A 14,866-nucleotide genomic window follows, 5' to 3' on the forward strand; every position below is an offset into this window, starting at 1 on the left:
AGCAAAGGTGGGTTGTGCTTTCTCAGCACGTGGAAAGGGACTGTGAGCAGAGATCCCAGCTGGGCTGGGGGAGCAGTGCACCCCTGGGAACCACTGTGGGAGCCAAGCAGCTCAGTCTCCAGGACGCCCAGTAGGGATACAGCAAACTGGTCCTGGTCCCAGCTCCCTTTACAGCCACTGACAGGGAATCCAAGCAATTCCCCCATCCACTGTAGTGCCAGTGGTGAGTTCAGCAGAATCATGGGCAAAACACTGGTCAAATTTTTAAGGCTGTAGCAGTCAAGGAAAAGAGTGTCCACCTGAGCACCAGGGCTGGCTGCTGGGGACTGTGGTAGGTGGGCACCATGTCTGCCAGATACTGTGGCTCAGCACATCCTGTGAGCACCCCTTCAAGGGACACAACAGACCCCAGACTGGACATGGGACTGTCCTCGCTGACAGCCAGGCAAGCACAGCAAAGTGGTGCCCTCCCTGCTGGGCAGTTCTCCGTGGTATCCCACCCTGTGGGAGCCTCCAAAGGGACCCCAGAGCCCAGCCCCAGGCCAAATTCACCTGGGCAGTTGCTGCCTTCTGCATCAGCAGCCGCAGTCTTGCCGTCAGAGCAGCATCCCAGTGGGGTGTTGTAACATGTGGCCCTCTCAATGGCTGGGGTGGACGTCACCTGGCCTTCCTCCACCTCCTCTTCCCCTGCAGGGCACCAAGAGGAGCATTCACCAGCAGCAGTAAGATCTCACCTCTGCATCAGAGAACGAGGCTGAGCCACGTCTTCGCTTCATGGTGACACCCACAGGGTTTGGTTTATCCCACAGCCAACCTGGAGCCCTCGGAACGCACACTCACCAGCAGAGCCTGCCCCGCTGGATTCCTGGTCTCCACTGATGCCCATCTCCTGGTCTCCACTGCCTTCAGCACTGCCTGACTCGCCATAGGCAGGCTGGGTGGTGGCCAGGACCACCGGGGCAGTGGAGAGAGGGCGCACGGTGGTCTTGTACACGCTGTGGGTCATCCACGGCGTCGTGGCCGGCCTGGCCGTCGTGACGCGCCTCGTCGTGGGGTGACCCCTTTCCGTGGGCTTGGCTTCCAGCAGCAGGGAGCTGGTGGCCAGCTCGGTGGGCTCCGGAGCCTGGGTGGTGAGGGGCAGGGGTGAGGGAAGGATGAGCCTGTCCAGGGGCAGCGTGGGCAGCGGTGTGGGAGGCGATGGGTGGCTCGAGTGGGTGATGGACTCTGGAAGGAGCAGCAAACAGGGAAGGTAAGGGAAGGCTGGGACCCTGGGAAGCAGGTTGCAAACCCATGACATTGGTTTCGTGTTGGAAACCCTGAGGCACCTGCCCTGCATCTGCTGCGCCAGGAAATGTCACAGCACAGCGAGGAGCTGCAGTGAGAGCAGCCAGAGCCAGGTACCATGTCAGGTCACAGAGCTGGCAGTGCCCCAGCCCCCAGAGCAGCAGGCACTCACCGTGGCACTGCCCCACGTGCTTCACTGTGATGACCTGGCCCTGCCGGCAGGCGATGGTCTTCAGCTGGCACTGGTCCCCGTAAGTGACACCATCAGAGCCACACACCTGGAGGGCAGAGGGGACATGTGGGCTGCACCTCTGCCCTCCTCCAAGCAAAATCAACTGGTCTCTAAATGCTGGAAGAATTTTGAAGGAGTTCCTCTGAGGCACAGAGCATCCAGCTCTGCTGGGGGACACCTACAACCTGCACATCACCTTTCCCCATGCACCAAGGGAGTGACCAAACCTGCCCACCTACTTCTTGTGGGGGGAAGAGATATCAAACCCTCACACTGCCCGATGGAGATGAACTACCACAGGTCCTGCTCACCCCCTCAGCCCCCCAGGCTGCCTCTCCCCCAAACCTTGGTCATGTTGGCCTCGGAGCACAGCGGGGACGGGCACTCGCAGTGGGCAAAGCCATTGACTTCCACGCAGGAGGCCCCAAACTCACAGCTCATCTCCTCACAGGATTTTGGGGCTGATGGGTCTGGTGGTGAAGGAAAAAGAGGTGATCAAAGCACATACCAACCATACAGAAAGCACCATCCTGCCCCTCCCAGCATGTCTTAGCTCTCCCAGAGACCCCTGGAGCATCCGTATCGGTGCCCCACGCAGTCCCTCACCTTTCTCACAGCCAGTCATGCCCAGTTTGCTGCCATTGGGGCACTGGTTGCACTTCATGCCAGTGATGCCAGTCTTGCAGGAGCACAGCCCAGTCATCTGCTCACAGTCATCACGCACTGAGCCCACAGGGTCGCAGTTACAGGCTGGGTGAGAAGGAAGGAAAGACACTGTTTTGCTGGTGGATTTGTGGAGCCAACAGCAGACTCACCCATGTCCCCCAAAAATCCAAGAGAAGAATGAGGAGAAGGGTCCAGGAAGGACCATGATGTTCAAAGCTGCTAGCCCTGTGTCCTATGGATTGTGATCCCACATTCCTCCCAGACTCATTTCCATCAGCACTAAAGATTTATGTGGCTCCACAGGAACATTCCCAGCAGCCTCTCCTTGGTGTGGGATAAAGGAGAGGGATGGTGGAAGAAATGGTGGCCATTGGTGTCTGTCCAGCTTGAGGTCAGAGGATTTATGGACACTGGCCAGGAGCATGTCCATGGACAGAGACACCACCTCACAGGCAAGCTGAAGTAACACCTGAGCAATGCTCCAGGCCACCCTGACTCTCTGGCATGGAGCAGGTCACTAAGCTTTGCTAAAACCACTGGAGGTGACTTACAATGGGACAAACAGTCAGCAGATGACTTGCAATTAGACCACGGTGCTAATAACACCAAGGTTGTGGTTTTGATACCCATAATGAACGATTCATTTAAGAGCTGGACTTGAGGATCCTTGTGGGTCCCTTCCAAGTCAGAACATTCCGTAGTAATGATCCTGTTCAATAGGACAAACAGCTGCTAGAGGGGACTTTAAACAGGAAAAACAGCTGTTGGAGGTGTCTTACAATAGGACAGTCATGGGGGGACTTCCAAAAGGACAAAGAGCCACTGGATTCATTACAATGGGACAAAAAGCCACTGGAGGTGGCTCCCAACAGGACCAACGTTGGGGCTCACGGTTTCAGCATTAACCCCCCGACATGCCCCCAGAGCAGCCATGGGGCCATGCCCGCAGGAGCTGTGCCCACAGGAGGCACAGGGAAGGGGAGATGCTGGCCCCTCCTGCCCCACTCACGCGTGCAGCCGCTCTTGCCGTCGGTGACGATGCCGCGGAAGTTCCAGAAGCCGGGCTCGCAGCGGTCGCACTTGAGGCCGCCCACGCCGGGCTTGCAGGAGCACTGCCCCGTCCCCGGGTCACAGGACCCCCCGTAGGAGCCGTAGGGGTTGCACTGGCACGTGCCTGTGGGCAGAGAGGGCAGGGGGCTGAGCCAGGGAGGGCACACACACCAGGGCCCAGCATGGGACCCCTGAGCTCCCAGCCGGGCCACGAGGGTGGTCCCGTGCTGGGCATGGGGAGGTTTCACCAGCTGCTCCCAACACTTCTCCTCTGTCCCTGCGCCAAGGGGGAACTAAACCTCCAGGGATTAACCTGCTGTCATCAAGAACTCCTCTCTCATTAACATCAAAGGGGAAGGAAGCTATTAGAAGTTTATTATTAATTCATTAATTAGGAACTTGATGGAGGGGAATGATCCAAAGATAGACAGAGAGGCGCTCTCATTACCCACAGGGAGCAGAGGAAAAAGGACATGGGGCAGGGCTGGAGAGAAAGGAAGGCCTGGGGAGCAGCAGGTAGGGTGCCATGAGTACATTCCCACTGTGCCAGAGGCAGGAAAATGGCATGTCCATGGACAAACCTACCCCAGGGGCTTCAAGCTGCTGGTTAAGTGGTAATTACCACCTGATGAACGATTACCACCAGCACAGGGATACAGGTGGGACAGAAACCAGTGGGACACTGGGAAGCTGTGTCCATGGACTGGAGGGCAGGACTTCCATCAGAGACACAGAGGATCATCCCCAACAGGGTGTTGCTAAAAACAAAATGCTCATGGCCTCTGTAGCATCACCCTGAGTGTCTCCTCTGCCCAGCACACACCCTGTTTGCTCCTCCAGCACCCACCTCAGCCTGCAGCACCTCCACACCCTTGCCAGGACCATCTCTGGACATTCAGTGCTGCTGCTTTATAAATGATCCAGCACATTACACAGCACTCCACCCTCATCAAACAGGCATTAGCCCAGCACAGGCACAGCACAAGTCATGTCTCCACAGGGTGATGTATTCCCTACCAGGCAGCCACAGCCTCAGCTGTTAAAGAGTTTGCTAATGCCTTTCAAAATGCACCTGCTGGCTCTGATAATTATTTAATAAATATTAATGAAACACTGGCCAGCCCAGCTTCCTCCACAGTGCAGTCACCCACTAGTCACTGGTCCTGGGGTGCCCTGTGGAAGGTCTCCAGGTGAACCTGCAAGTCTGCAGCTCAAGGCCACGTGGAATATTCCTGTCACTCAGGCTGGTAAAAAGCCTTAAGGGTCCAGCAACAGGCTGAAGGCACCAAGGGCACAGTCTGGCCCTGGGGGCACTTTTGGGGGCATCCAGCAGGGACTTGGTACAAATTCTGGGTTACCCTCCTGTTTTCCTGCATTTCAAAGGGATTGAGGCTTGGAAGTTGACTCAGGGCTTTTGGAAGGACAAGAGCATCAGTAGTAGATGCAGAAAGTGAAGAACACGTGCTGGGAGGTTGCACCCAGGTGGGGGTCAGTCCCTGCTCCAAGGTAACAAGTGACAGGATCAGAGGAAATGGCCTCAAGTTGTACCAAGGGAGGTTTAGATTGGCTACCAAGGAAAATTTCTTCACTGAAAGGGTGGTCAGGCATTGGAACACGTTGCCCAGGGCAGTGGTAGAATCATCATCCCTGGAAATGTTCAAACAAGTCTTAGAGGGCTTTTCCAACTTTAATGAATCCACGATTCTATGAATGGGGAGGGTTCACCTTCATTTCCCTTGGGAGAGGACATCAAATCCTCCCTCCATCTCATCTCTCTTGCCTTCCAGCCACTCCTGAAGGGTCCTCATGTCCCCTCCAAGTTGCGAAAACAACAACCACTCACTTGGGCATCCAGCTGCTCCCACTCCAAGCGCCAAGGTCACATTGTCTGGGCAGCACCCGTAGATGGTCTGGCTGCAGTGCACAACCAGGAGGGGTGGTGGGGTTGTGGCAAGGGCTGCAGAGGAAGGCAGAGGGGTACAGGTTATTTTTGGCACACAGGGATGTATGGCCAATGTAGAGATGGAGAAGCAGGCAGCATTCCTGCAAAACCACATGGTCCTTGGGGAGATACTGGGAACAGATGATGAGGTGAGATCCTCCCCTTGGCCAGGGAGAGCACAGGGCATGAAACAGGAATGATGCAGCAGGACGAGCAAACCAACAGGGACACAGCAAGCACTTCCTTGCTTATCCACATGAAAAGAGCACCAGGCTGGGGACCCCCAGAGCTCGTGCCAGCCTTGGGGTGGGTGACTGCCATTGGGTACTCACCACGGCAGGCTCCTTGGCCAGTGACATAGAGGTCCTGGCGCTTCTCACACCGTGTCTTTTTCAGCTCACACTCGTTGGTGTAGGTCACCCCATCAGAGCCACACACCTGCCAGGACAGGGAGGGGAAGACGCTCAGGGCACCCCCTGGCACAGGAAGGCAAGTTCCCTATCCCATGGGATGCCCTCTCCTGCTCCGGAAACATGCAGGGAGGCCCCCAGGGGGAGGAGAGGAGGGCATGGAGAGGTGCAGGGGCAGCCCAAGGGGCTCAGGGGGGCTCACCGGGCTGCGGGGCACGGCCAGGCAGGTGAAGTCACACACACAGCGATCGTCCTCAGCGTCCTCGTCCCACCAGCCCCCGAACTGCCGGCACCGGTCCTGCTCACACTCGCTGCCATCGCCGGAGCCAGAGCCCCCCGAGCCACACTCTGCAAAGAAGGACCACCCTGGTGGCACAGGGCTCATCCCCAGCACAGGGGGGAGCAGAGGGTGTGGGGCCAAACCCTGCCCTGGCACCTGGAAATGCCCTGGAAAGGGAAAGCAGCCCACAGATGCACAAACCCACCCAAACCTGAGCAGATTTAAACTCTTTGGCACAAGCAACCCCAAAATCGTGGGGCTACATATACTTGGATGTTTATGTCCAGATGTCAGAGAAGATCCCTCTCTCTTGGACAAAGCAGATTCTCCCACCATTGACTGTGCTGAGCCCACACAATGAAAACTGCAAATGGGTGCTTTAGCAGGTGGCCTGAGATCCTCCTCCAGCATCAGTGCAGGAGCCAAACCAAGGATCCTGTGACTACCTCAGCTTCCTGCAGCTCAGCCAGCTGACAGCCATGCACAGGAGGGTGGCTGCCACTGGACTTACTGGCAATTTAACTCCATGCTTTGATCTGACTCCTTTTCCTGCTCTCTCAAACTCATTGTGCACAGGGAGATTGCTGCTGCTGATATGGAGACCGGAGCAGGAGAAGGGATGGGATTTGGGTTTAGAAGAAGATATTTTAAATATATAACGCCTGTCCCTAGCCTGGCTGCCTCTCTGTAAGATGCTCAGAGCTCCAGCAGCAAGAGAGATTTTGCTGATTTCAAAGGCTTCTTAAAGGGGAAGGGCGAGGGGGGAAGGGAAACCTGGCCCTTTTTATTGAGTGATCAAAGGCTGGGATTTGGCATTACACAGAGAATTATTTAAGCTCTTCTCCCAGAGGGACATCAACCTGAAATTCCCCAAGGAGGGCTGTGATCAAACACCATGTAATGTCTTCCCCTCTCCTGAAGCTCTGCCATACACTGAAGTCTTCCTTCCCCTTGTGCAGCTGCACATCCAGAGCAATGGGAGCCACCTACCATCCTCACAGGGCCCCGTCCTGGCCACTTCGATGCTCTTCTTCTGCTGGCAGGAGGCCACTTGCAGCTCGCACTGGTTGTCGTAGGTGAGGCCGTCGGTGCCGCACACCGGGGCCGGGGGCTGCCGCTCGCAGCGCGGGCACACGCACTGCCCACCCACACACCTGCTGCCAAAGGAGCACACCGTGCTGCCACAGGACTCTGGGGACAGAGAGGGGACACAGTCAGGCTTCAGAGAGACTCCTGTGGCCACCTGACCCGTGACACAGAGCTGGGGACCACTAATGTTGTTATCGTGTGTTTAATCTGTGCAAAGGCTCTGTGATGGCCACGTGCCCACCCTGTGCATTTCTGACCCCCATCAGCACCCACAGGTGCTGTGTTCACCAGCACTGTGCCCATCCTGAGCATTTCTGACCCCCACCAGCACCCACAGGTGCTGTGTCCAGCATCGTGTGCCCACCCTGAGCATTTCTGACACCCACCAGCACCCACAGGTGCTGTGTCCAGCATCGTGTGCCCATCCTGAGCATTTCTGACCCCCATCAGTACCCACAGGTGCTGTGTCCAGCATTGTGTGCCCATCCTGAGCATTCCTGATCCCCACCAGCACCCACAGGTGCTGTGTCCAGCATTGTGTGTCGACCCTGTGCATTTCTGACCCCCACCAGCACCCACAGGTGCTGTGTCCAGCAGCACTGTGCCCATCCTGAGCACTTCTGACCCCCACCAGCACCCCCAGGGGAGGTGTCCAAAAATTCTTTCTAGGACACCAGTTAGAAATCCCATTTACTCTCATGGTGTGTTCTGACTTCAGCCCACAGAGCACTGAGAGTCATCTGTCACACTCAGTCATTCTTTCCCAAATTCAGAGAGGATCTCCATGCACAGCTCATTCCTGGCACACCAGACCCAGCTGGACAGGTTTTATGAGGCTCAAATCATTGCTTTTAGTGAAATAGCTTTTGTCTTAACGAAGAATCCAGCCAGGGCTTTTAATTCATTAAGAAATTAGCACAGACAGTTCCCTGGGCTGGGGAGTGGGGAAGAAACACGGGAACAAAGAGGAATTAACCCCAGGGGATGGGGGGAGGGAAAGCCATGGAGGTGAACTGCAGGATCAAACAGACCCTCGATGCTTTCAGTTCTGGTGGTGGCTATTAACATGTTTTTAGCCCAATTTCTTTGCTTGGCCCAGTGGACACTAATCCAATTTCTTTCCTTGTCTCACCAATTAACACGGGGGGCAGATACCACCTATGATGCATAGATGGGGAAGCTAAACCAGCTGGCCATAAAAAGCTGCTTCAGACACTCAAGATGCCCAATTCTTCCTAAGCCAAATGGGAAGGCCATGCCAGACAAGGTGAAAAGCCTCAGGCAGGGTGTCTGTCTGCCAAGCCAAGTCCAATCCAGGGGATAAAAGCGCTATGAATGATTGATGAGCCTCGGACAGCCACAGCCAGGCAGCCAGCAGGGCCGGGCATCCCCTCCCTGCAGTGCCACCAGAGAGGAGGGATGGAGGGGACCTTGCCAGACTCACTGCAGTCTCCTTGGGCAGCCACCAGGATGTTGGTCTGCTGGGTGCAGGCACGGACGTGCAGCTCGCACTCGCTGCCGTAGGTGTTGCCGTCGGTGCCGCACACGGGCTGCGAGGAGGGCACACACTCCGTGGGGCACACGCACCGCCCCGTCTCCGCCTCGCAGATGGCCCCGAACTGGCACTTGCCACAGCGGTCTATGCAGAGCAAGGACAAACACGGGAGGTTAAACCAGCACGGGAGGCAGGGATGGTTGTCTAAGCACACTCGTGGTGTTGTGTGGGTTGGAAGGGACCTTAAAGATCATCTCAGCCCATCCCCTGCCATGGGCAGGGACACCTTCCATTAGACCACGTTGCTCCAAACCCTGTCCAGCCTAGCACTGAACACTTCCAGGGATGGGGCAGCCACAGCTTCTCTGGCAACCCATGCCAGGGCCTCACCACCCTCACAGGGCAGGATTTCTTCTTAATATCCCATTTAAACCTTCTAATGCAGATCTAAATCCACCCAATGCAGAAATAAAACCTCACTGCTCCCACCTCCCCCAGCCAAGTCCCTGCAGATGCCACAGCTTTCAGGACCAGCAGCCTCAGGGCACAGGGCGAGGGAGTGAGGAGAGGGATGTGGGAGGAGGGAGAGGCTGGGAGGCAGAAAGGCAATAACTACTTGTAAAAGCCATCAGGGCCAGGAGTACCGTGATGAAATGTCACTGTGGCTTGTGCTGGCAGAGCTGAAGAGGAGGTGGGAGAGTGTGGGGCTGAGTGTAATTATGGGGAGCAATAAATCAGCCCCAGCCTCAGGAGGAGGAGCAGAGCCTCCCCAGCAGCCAGGCTCCCAGGGGAGAGAAGCAGCAGGATTCCTGCATGGCATAGCAGCAGGATGGGAAGAGCTGGCTGCCTGGGGAGGGGGATACCACCCTGCCCTCGTTTATCAGGGCACCAGCAGTGCAGGGTGCAGGTGCAGCACCACATGTCACAGTGCCCTGCCACCTCCCCAGCGAGACCCCCAGCCTGCTGCAGACACACCCGGCACAGGAGGGCAGGCAGGGGGCAGAGAAGACATTTATCTTCCTAACAACTCACTCTCAAGGCAGCTTTCACTCCTTGCAGGAGAGACCAGCCTCCAGCCAGCACATCTCCTGACTCCTGGGTATTTACTAATTCACGGCTTCATTTCTCTCCTTCAGGCAAACACCCCTCTTTCTTCCCTTCCCTGCCAGTCATTTCAGGAGGAATTTGGCTCAAAGGTAGTTTGCCTTCTCTTTCTTTCACACAGCAGCTGCTGCCTTCACATGGGGGAGGGAAGATGCACCAACCCCCTGCTCGGTTTGTGCTGTTGGCCAGGAGGTTTCTATCTATAGCACAAATCCTGCAGCCATGCACGGGCTCTGCAGGTCAGGAGAGGGGATGCTCAAGGTACCCAGATCCTGACACCCAGCCTGAAGGTTTGGGGCAGAAAACTGTTTTGATAAAACTGCAATGAGCCCAGCCTGACCTGCACAGATTTTGTCCCAGGAGAACCCAGTTAGTCCGGGCTGTGCCTGTCTGCAAACACTCTGACTGGCAAAGCTGGCACAGAGATCGAGCCTGCAAATGGAAGTGCCTGGAACAGGCTCCCCAGGGCAGTGGGGATGTCAAGGCTGTCAGAGCTCAAGGAGCATTTGGACAGGGTGGGGACAGGTGGGATTTTTGAGGTGTCTGCAGGACAGGAGTTGGACTCTGATTCTTGTGTGTCGCTTCCAACTCAGGACATTCTGTGATTCTGTGCTGTGTAATGGTCTGGGTTGTACATGCATGGTGGGTTCTTACTAGGCAGGAGGATGAACTCTCCTTACTTCATCCTCTGCCTCTAACCCAGCCACCTTCTCACCAGGGCAGCCTGGGAAAGGTCTGCTGGGTAAGGGGACAAAGCAGGGCTGGCGTGCACAGAGGGGCAACTCACACCCAGCTCACCCCAAGCCTTCCCCACTGCCTCACACCTCTTGGTGAGGAAGGCAGCGCTCAGGGTGGACACTGGATTCTCTCCCACCATCCTCCTACTGAACCTGAAGGAACACAACCCAAACCCCCTCTCTCCCCATAGCCAGGGGAGTGCTTAAGTCACTGTCTACTCCCACCAAGGAAACCTGTGCTGTGGCCAACCAAAAAGAAGGAGGAGGAGGAGGAGGAGGAGGAAGAAAAGAGGAAGAAGGAATGCCCTGAGCCTGTTTCTTACCACAGGGTCCTTTGTGCTTCACCCTGATGTCCCTCTTGAGGACACAGGCCATGGAGTCCAGCTCGCAGGGGTTGCCGTAGGTGCGGTTGTCGGTGCCACACACGGGGTCGTAGCGGCCCTGGCACACCTGCTGGCACTCACACACAGGCTCCTGGTTCTTCACCACACAGGTGGCCCCGAAGGTGCACTCCACATTTAGGCATGGGCTGGGCGTGCCCAGGTCTGCAGAGGGGACACAGAAAGGCAGTGGGCTCAGTCAGCTGCTCCCCCAGCTCCCTGGGCACTGAGCACAGCAAGGCATGCCAGCAGCCCCAGCCACAGCACCTCGCCTGCCTCCCCCAAGCCACAGAGCTCCTGGCCTTGGCCCCAGCCCAGCCCCTGCCCCCCCCATGCCACCCTGACATGCCCAGCTCAGCGTCGTCCCCATGCTTGGCAGAGGTTAGGGATGGGCAGCAGGCACAAGGTCTTCTCCCTGCATGCCATAACGGGACTCCTGCCTCGTCTCCTCCCTCCCATCACCATCCCAGGGACATTCTGCCCCAAAGAAGTGGGATCAGCAGCACTTGCAGAACCTTCAGTAAGCAAACAGCTCACACAGGGATAGTTCCTTTCACTGATATCCACATGCTCAGGATCACACTGTCCCCTGAACAGCTCATCCTAATACCCTCCGTGGCAAAGCCCAGGAAGATCTGGCTGGAAGGGACACTTGCATTTGGCTCCACCACACATCCCATGTCTCTCCTCTCCCACCCCCTCCTCTTCCCTCCTCAGGCCAGGGAGCTGCTGTGGGTCAGGATGAAGAGATAAGTCCTTGCTTCAGCCCAGGGCACCTGGCTGGATGGGCACTGCCCCATGGCAAGGGAAGCAGCACCCCCTCTGCTCAATCACAGCAGGATGCCCAGTGGTGACAAGGGGAGCAGCCAGCACTGAGAGCAAAGAGAACGGGCCATGTCCAGATCTCTGGCACAGCCCTGCAACTGCTGGCAAGGACAACCCTGTGGTTCCTCCCAGTCCCAGCCAGCTGCAGCCAGAAATGCCCCTCTAGGAATTCCCCCCACCATCCAGGAGCCAAGCCAGGCAAGGAAATGGCAGGACTGGCAGTGCTGCTGGGACAGAGCCAGCACTTCCCAATGATCTTTCTCAGACAAAAGCCCTGAGGACCTGGGGCAAGGAAAGGCCACGGATTTGCTCCGTGCTGAACACTGACAAAGACACACAACAAAACACATGTGGGGAACAGACAATGCAGCCAAGGGAAGATGGATGCAACAGGCAGACACAGCACAGCCCCACCAACACCCGGCAGAGAGGCAGGCACAGAGTGGAGTGAGGTGGGAAAGGTCCCTCCGGAGCTGCTGGAGTGGCACTGGGCACCTCCCCTGCCAGGACCACGGTGGGGGGACATCTGCAGAGCAAGAGCAAGGCTTGAGCCCTCGGGAGTCTGGCTGCATGCTGTCAGCCAGGGAGGAATGGACACAGGCACGCCTGGATCCAGCTCTTCAGGAAGCACCTACCAAGTCAAAACTTAGAGCCGAGGGTCTGCAAAGGAACAGGGAAGAGGGGGACAGTTGAGGAACATGACAGCTACTTCAACCCAGCCTTTTCAGCTGTGTCCCCAACTTCCCTGCAGCTGAGGAGCGTGTGAGCAGTTCCCAAGGACCAGGAGCAGCAGAGCTCAGCCCTGTGGTGCTGCTCACATCTGCCTCTGCTTCACCTTTTAAAACATCTGTACCATCACCATGTCCCCCAAGCACAGAGACACGTGTTTGCATGGAGAAAGTACCTCTGATGGACACAATTACGTGAGGCAGGAAGCAAATATACCCCTCATTTGAAATCCAGACTCACAGTCTTGCCTTGGGAAGCAAAGGAGCAGTGAGTGAGAGCACAGGGAGGTGCCAGCCCTGATGGAGAACAGTGCCCTGACACTCCCTGCCCTTCTTAAACAGGGAAACCTGCAGGGATGCAGCACATGAAGTTCCTTCACAGCCCAAATCTCAGGCTGTGAAATCTCACACACAGCCCTGGGCACCTCTAGATGTCACTGGGAGTTTTGGCACCAGTTTTGCTGTGGGTGGATGTCACGGGGACCTACTGAGCTGTGCTATAATCAAGACCTTCTTTGATTCCTGGCCCTTCTCCATCCTGTAGACAGAGAAATCCAGGCACAAAGAAAGCAAAACACTTTCTGCACCCTGAGTGGCTCCAGGGCTTGGTCCCTCACCTGCTGCCAACCTTGGAAGTGTTTAAGACCAGGCTGGATGGGGCTTGGAGTAACCTGGTCTAGTGGAAGGTGTTCCTGCCCATGGCATTTAAGACATTTAAGATCCTCTCCAACCCAAGCCATTCCATGATTCTGTGTAGACACCTAACCAAGTCCCTGGGGACACCGAGCTCTCCTGCCAGCCCCCAGCTGAGGATGCCCATGGAGAAGAGGCTCTGAAGCTGCCTTGTAACCCCACCAGTCTGTGCCTGTGACACCCAGAGGACTCCAGCACCAGATCCACAGGGAAATATTCCTAAGGAAGAACCAATTCTGAGCACAGAGAGCTCCTCAGTGCTTCCAAAAAGCACATGGTACTTTGCTGGGCACCAGAGAGGAAAGCTGTGATCCCTGCAGAGCCCCTGCCCATGGGATTGGCACAGACAAGCAGGACACACATTATGAGGAGCAAAGGGACAAGCACCACAGTCCCAGGCAGGCAAAAACTCTGGGAAGGAGGAGGTGGGGAAGAAAGGGGGGTTAGTTGGGGGCAAAAGGAGAGGTAAGATCAACCAGGAGCAGGCCAGAGTGATGCACTAGCCCAAGGGGGGCTTGCTGAGGAGTGGGGGGCTCACAGCACCCACCTCTGCTCCCACTCTCATTTGCCTCGAAGGGTCAAGCATCGGACAAGACCCCACTGCACTGCCAGGCATTTCCATTCCAGCAGCAAGTGTTTGGGGCGAGGGATGGGAGCAAAAGCAGAGCAACCTCTCCATCCCAGGGGCAAAACTAGAGGTGGGGAGCAGTGAGGACAGGCCAGGACTGTCACTGGCTACGGAGAAGGGAGAGAGCCGACCTCCCAGCAGAGCTGTCCAGGTAGGGAGCAGAGGGTGATGCGAGGACACAACTCCTTCCTCCACACAGGCAACACTGTAAAACACAAGACACAGACGAAAAAGGAAAGAGAGAGAAAGGAGGGAGAAAGAGAGGAGGGGGAGAGGAGAGACAGGCAGGGAGGAATAGACAGATGCAACCACAGACACCTTTCTTCCCTCCACCTCCTGTCCACATCAGCATTATCCCATCCCTCCATTCTCAGCTGCACCATCACAGTGCCAGAGTAGAGAAGGACTAAAAACAGGGCTTGGACTGTTTTGTTTGGCTTTGTTTCCTTTGCCTGGCTGCTGGAAAAGACAGCAGAGAGCCCTGAGTCTGTTAGACAGGTGTATGTGAGAGATTAAAATGATGTGACCAGACTAAGAGGCTCTTTCATTCCCTTTCCTTTCCCAGCTCTGTGCACCTCCTGCATTCTCACAGCACCAAGGCAGGGATGAACTCACCAGCACTGAGCTCTGAGAAGATGCTTTCCTAAGCTGATGGGAGTGAAAAAGCTGCCCACATCTCATGGGGGTTGGCTACAGGATTGCCTGGAGCTGTCACATGGGCTTTGGAATTCCAGGCTTTGGAAGACAGAGCCCCAGTTTTGATTTATTTCCCCAGATTATGACCATTTTTGCTGCTATTCCACAAGGATGTGAAAGCAAATGTGCACATCTGCTGTCCTCACCTGGAGGAACAGAAGTTGGTGGGGAGCTAACACAGAGTGAGATGGAGAGAGGAATGGCAGGTGCACCAGGACCATACCCTGCTGTCTGCTGCCTCCCTCCATGGACCACGGTGGGAATGATGCATGGCTGACAGCAGGGTCACAAATAGCATCAATTCCTAGAAATTTGGGAAGCCTTGCACTCTAAAGGAGGCACAGGGAAGGGTTTGTAGAGAGCCCAGGGCACCAGGGCTCAAACAACAACCACCTGGCCCTGCTGCTGCAGGACTCAAGCCCTCCCTGTAGCTAAAAAAAATTGGGGAACTGACTCCTAACCATTCAACCACCAGAAACAGAGGGAAACAAACAATTCAAAATAACAGCTGTGATTATATGGAGTGTGATTTTGGGAGCCTGACAAACAGTTTTCAAGCAGCTGGGTCTGGCAGTGTTAAAAACCTACAGCGGGAGCACAAAGCCAACAAAACAGATCCACAACATG

At 56.0% G+C, this 14,866-nt stretch overlaps 1 protein-coding gene across 4 annotated transcripts in view; it reads right to left on the minus strand.

The window, feature by feature from the left end:
• Positions 1–14,866, minus strand: part of AGRN (agrin) — a 108,721-nt gene that overhangs the window by 22,839 nt on the left and 71,016 nt on the right. For all 4 annotated transcript variants that reach the window (XM_071575456.1, XM_071575454.1, XM_071575453.1 and 1 more), the window contains 12 exons: positions 10,613–10,834; positions 8,398–8,592; positions 6,855–7,055; positions 5,787–5,932; positions 5,507–5,612; positions 5,076–5,189; positions 3,192–3,356; positions 2,123–2,266; positions 1,862–1,986; positions 1,457–1,562; positions 841–1,224; positions 553–687 (listed from right to left, as the gene is read on the minus strand). In XM_071575456.1, coding sequence (XP_071431557.1) covers positions 553–687; positions 841–1,224; positions 1,457–1,562; positions 1,862–1,986; positions 2,123–2,266; positions 3,192–3,356; positions 5,076–5,189; positions 5,507–5,612; positions 5,787–5,932; positions 6,855–7,055; positions 8,398–8,592; positions 10,613–10,834 — 2,043 coding nt within the window. The remainder of the gene's footprint in view (positions 1–552; positions 688–840; positions 1,225–1,456; positions 1,563–1,861; positions 1,987–2,122; positions 2,267–3,191; positions 3,357–5,075; positions 5,190–5,506; positions 5,613–5,786; positions 5,933–6,854; positions 7,056–8,397; positions 8,593–10,612; positions 10,835–14,866) is intronic.

The sequence above is a fragment of the Pithys albifrons genome, chromosome 22, assembly GCF_047495875.1.
Source record: "Pithys albifrons albifrons isolate INPA30051 chromosome 22, PitAlb_v1, whole genome shotgun sequence".
In the NCBI taxonomy this organism is placed as follows: domain Eukaryota; kingdom Metazoa; phylum Chordata; class Aves; order Passeriformes; family Thamnophilidae; genus Pithys; species Pithys albifrons.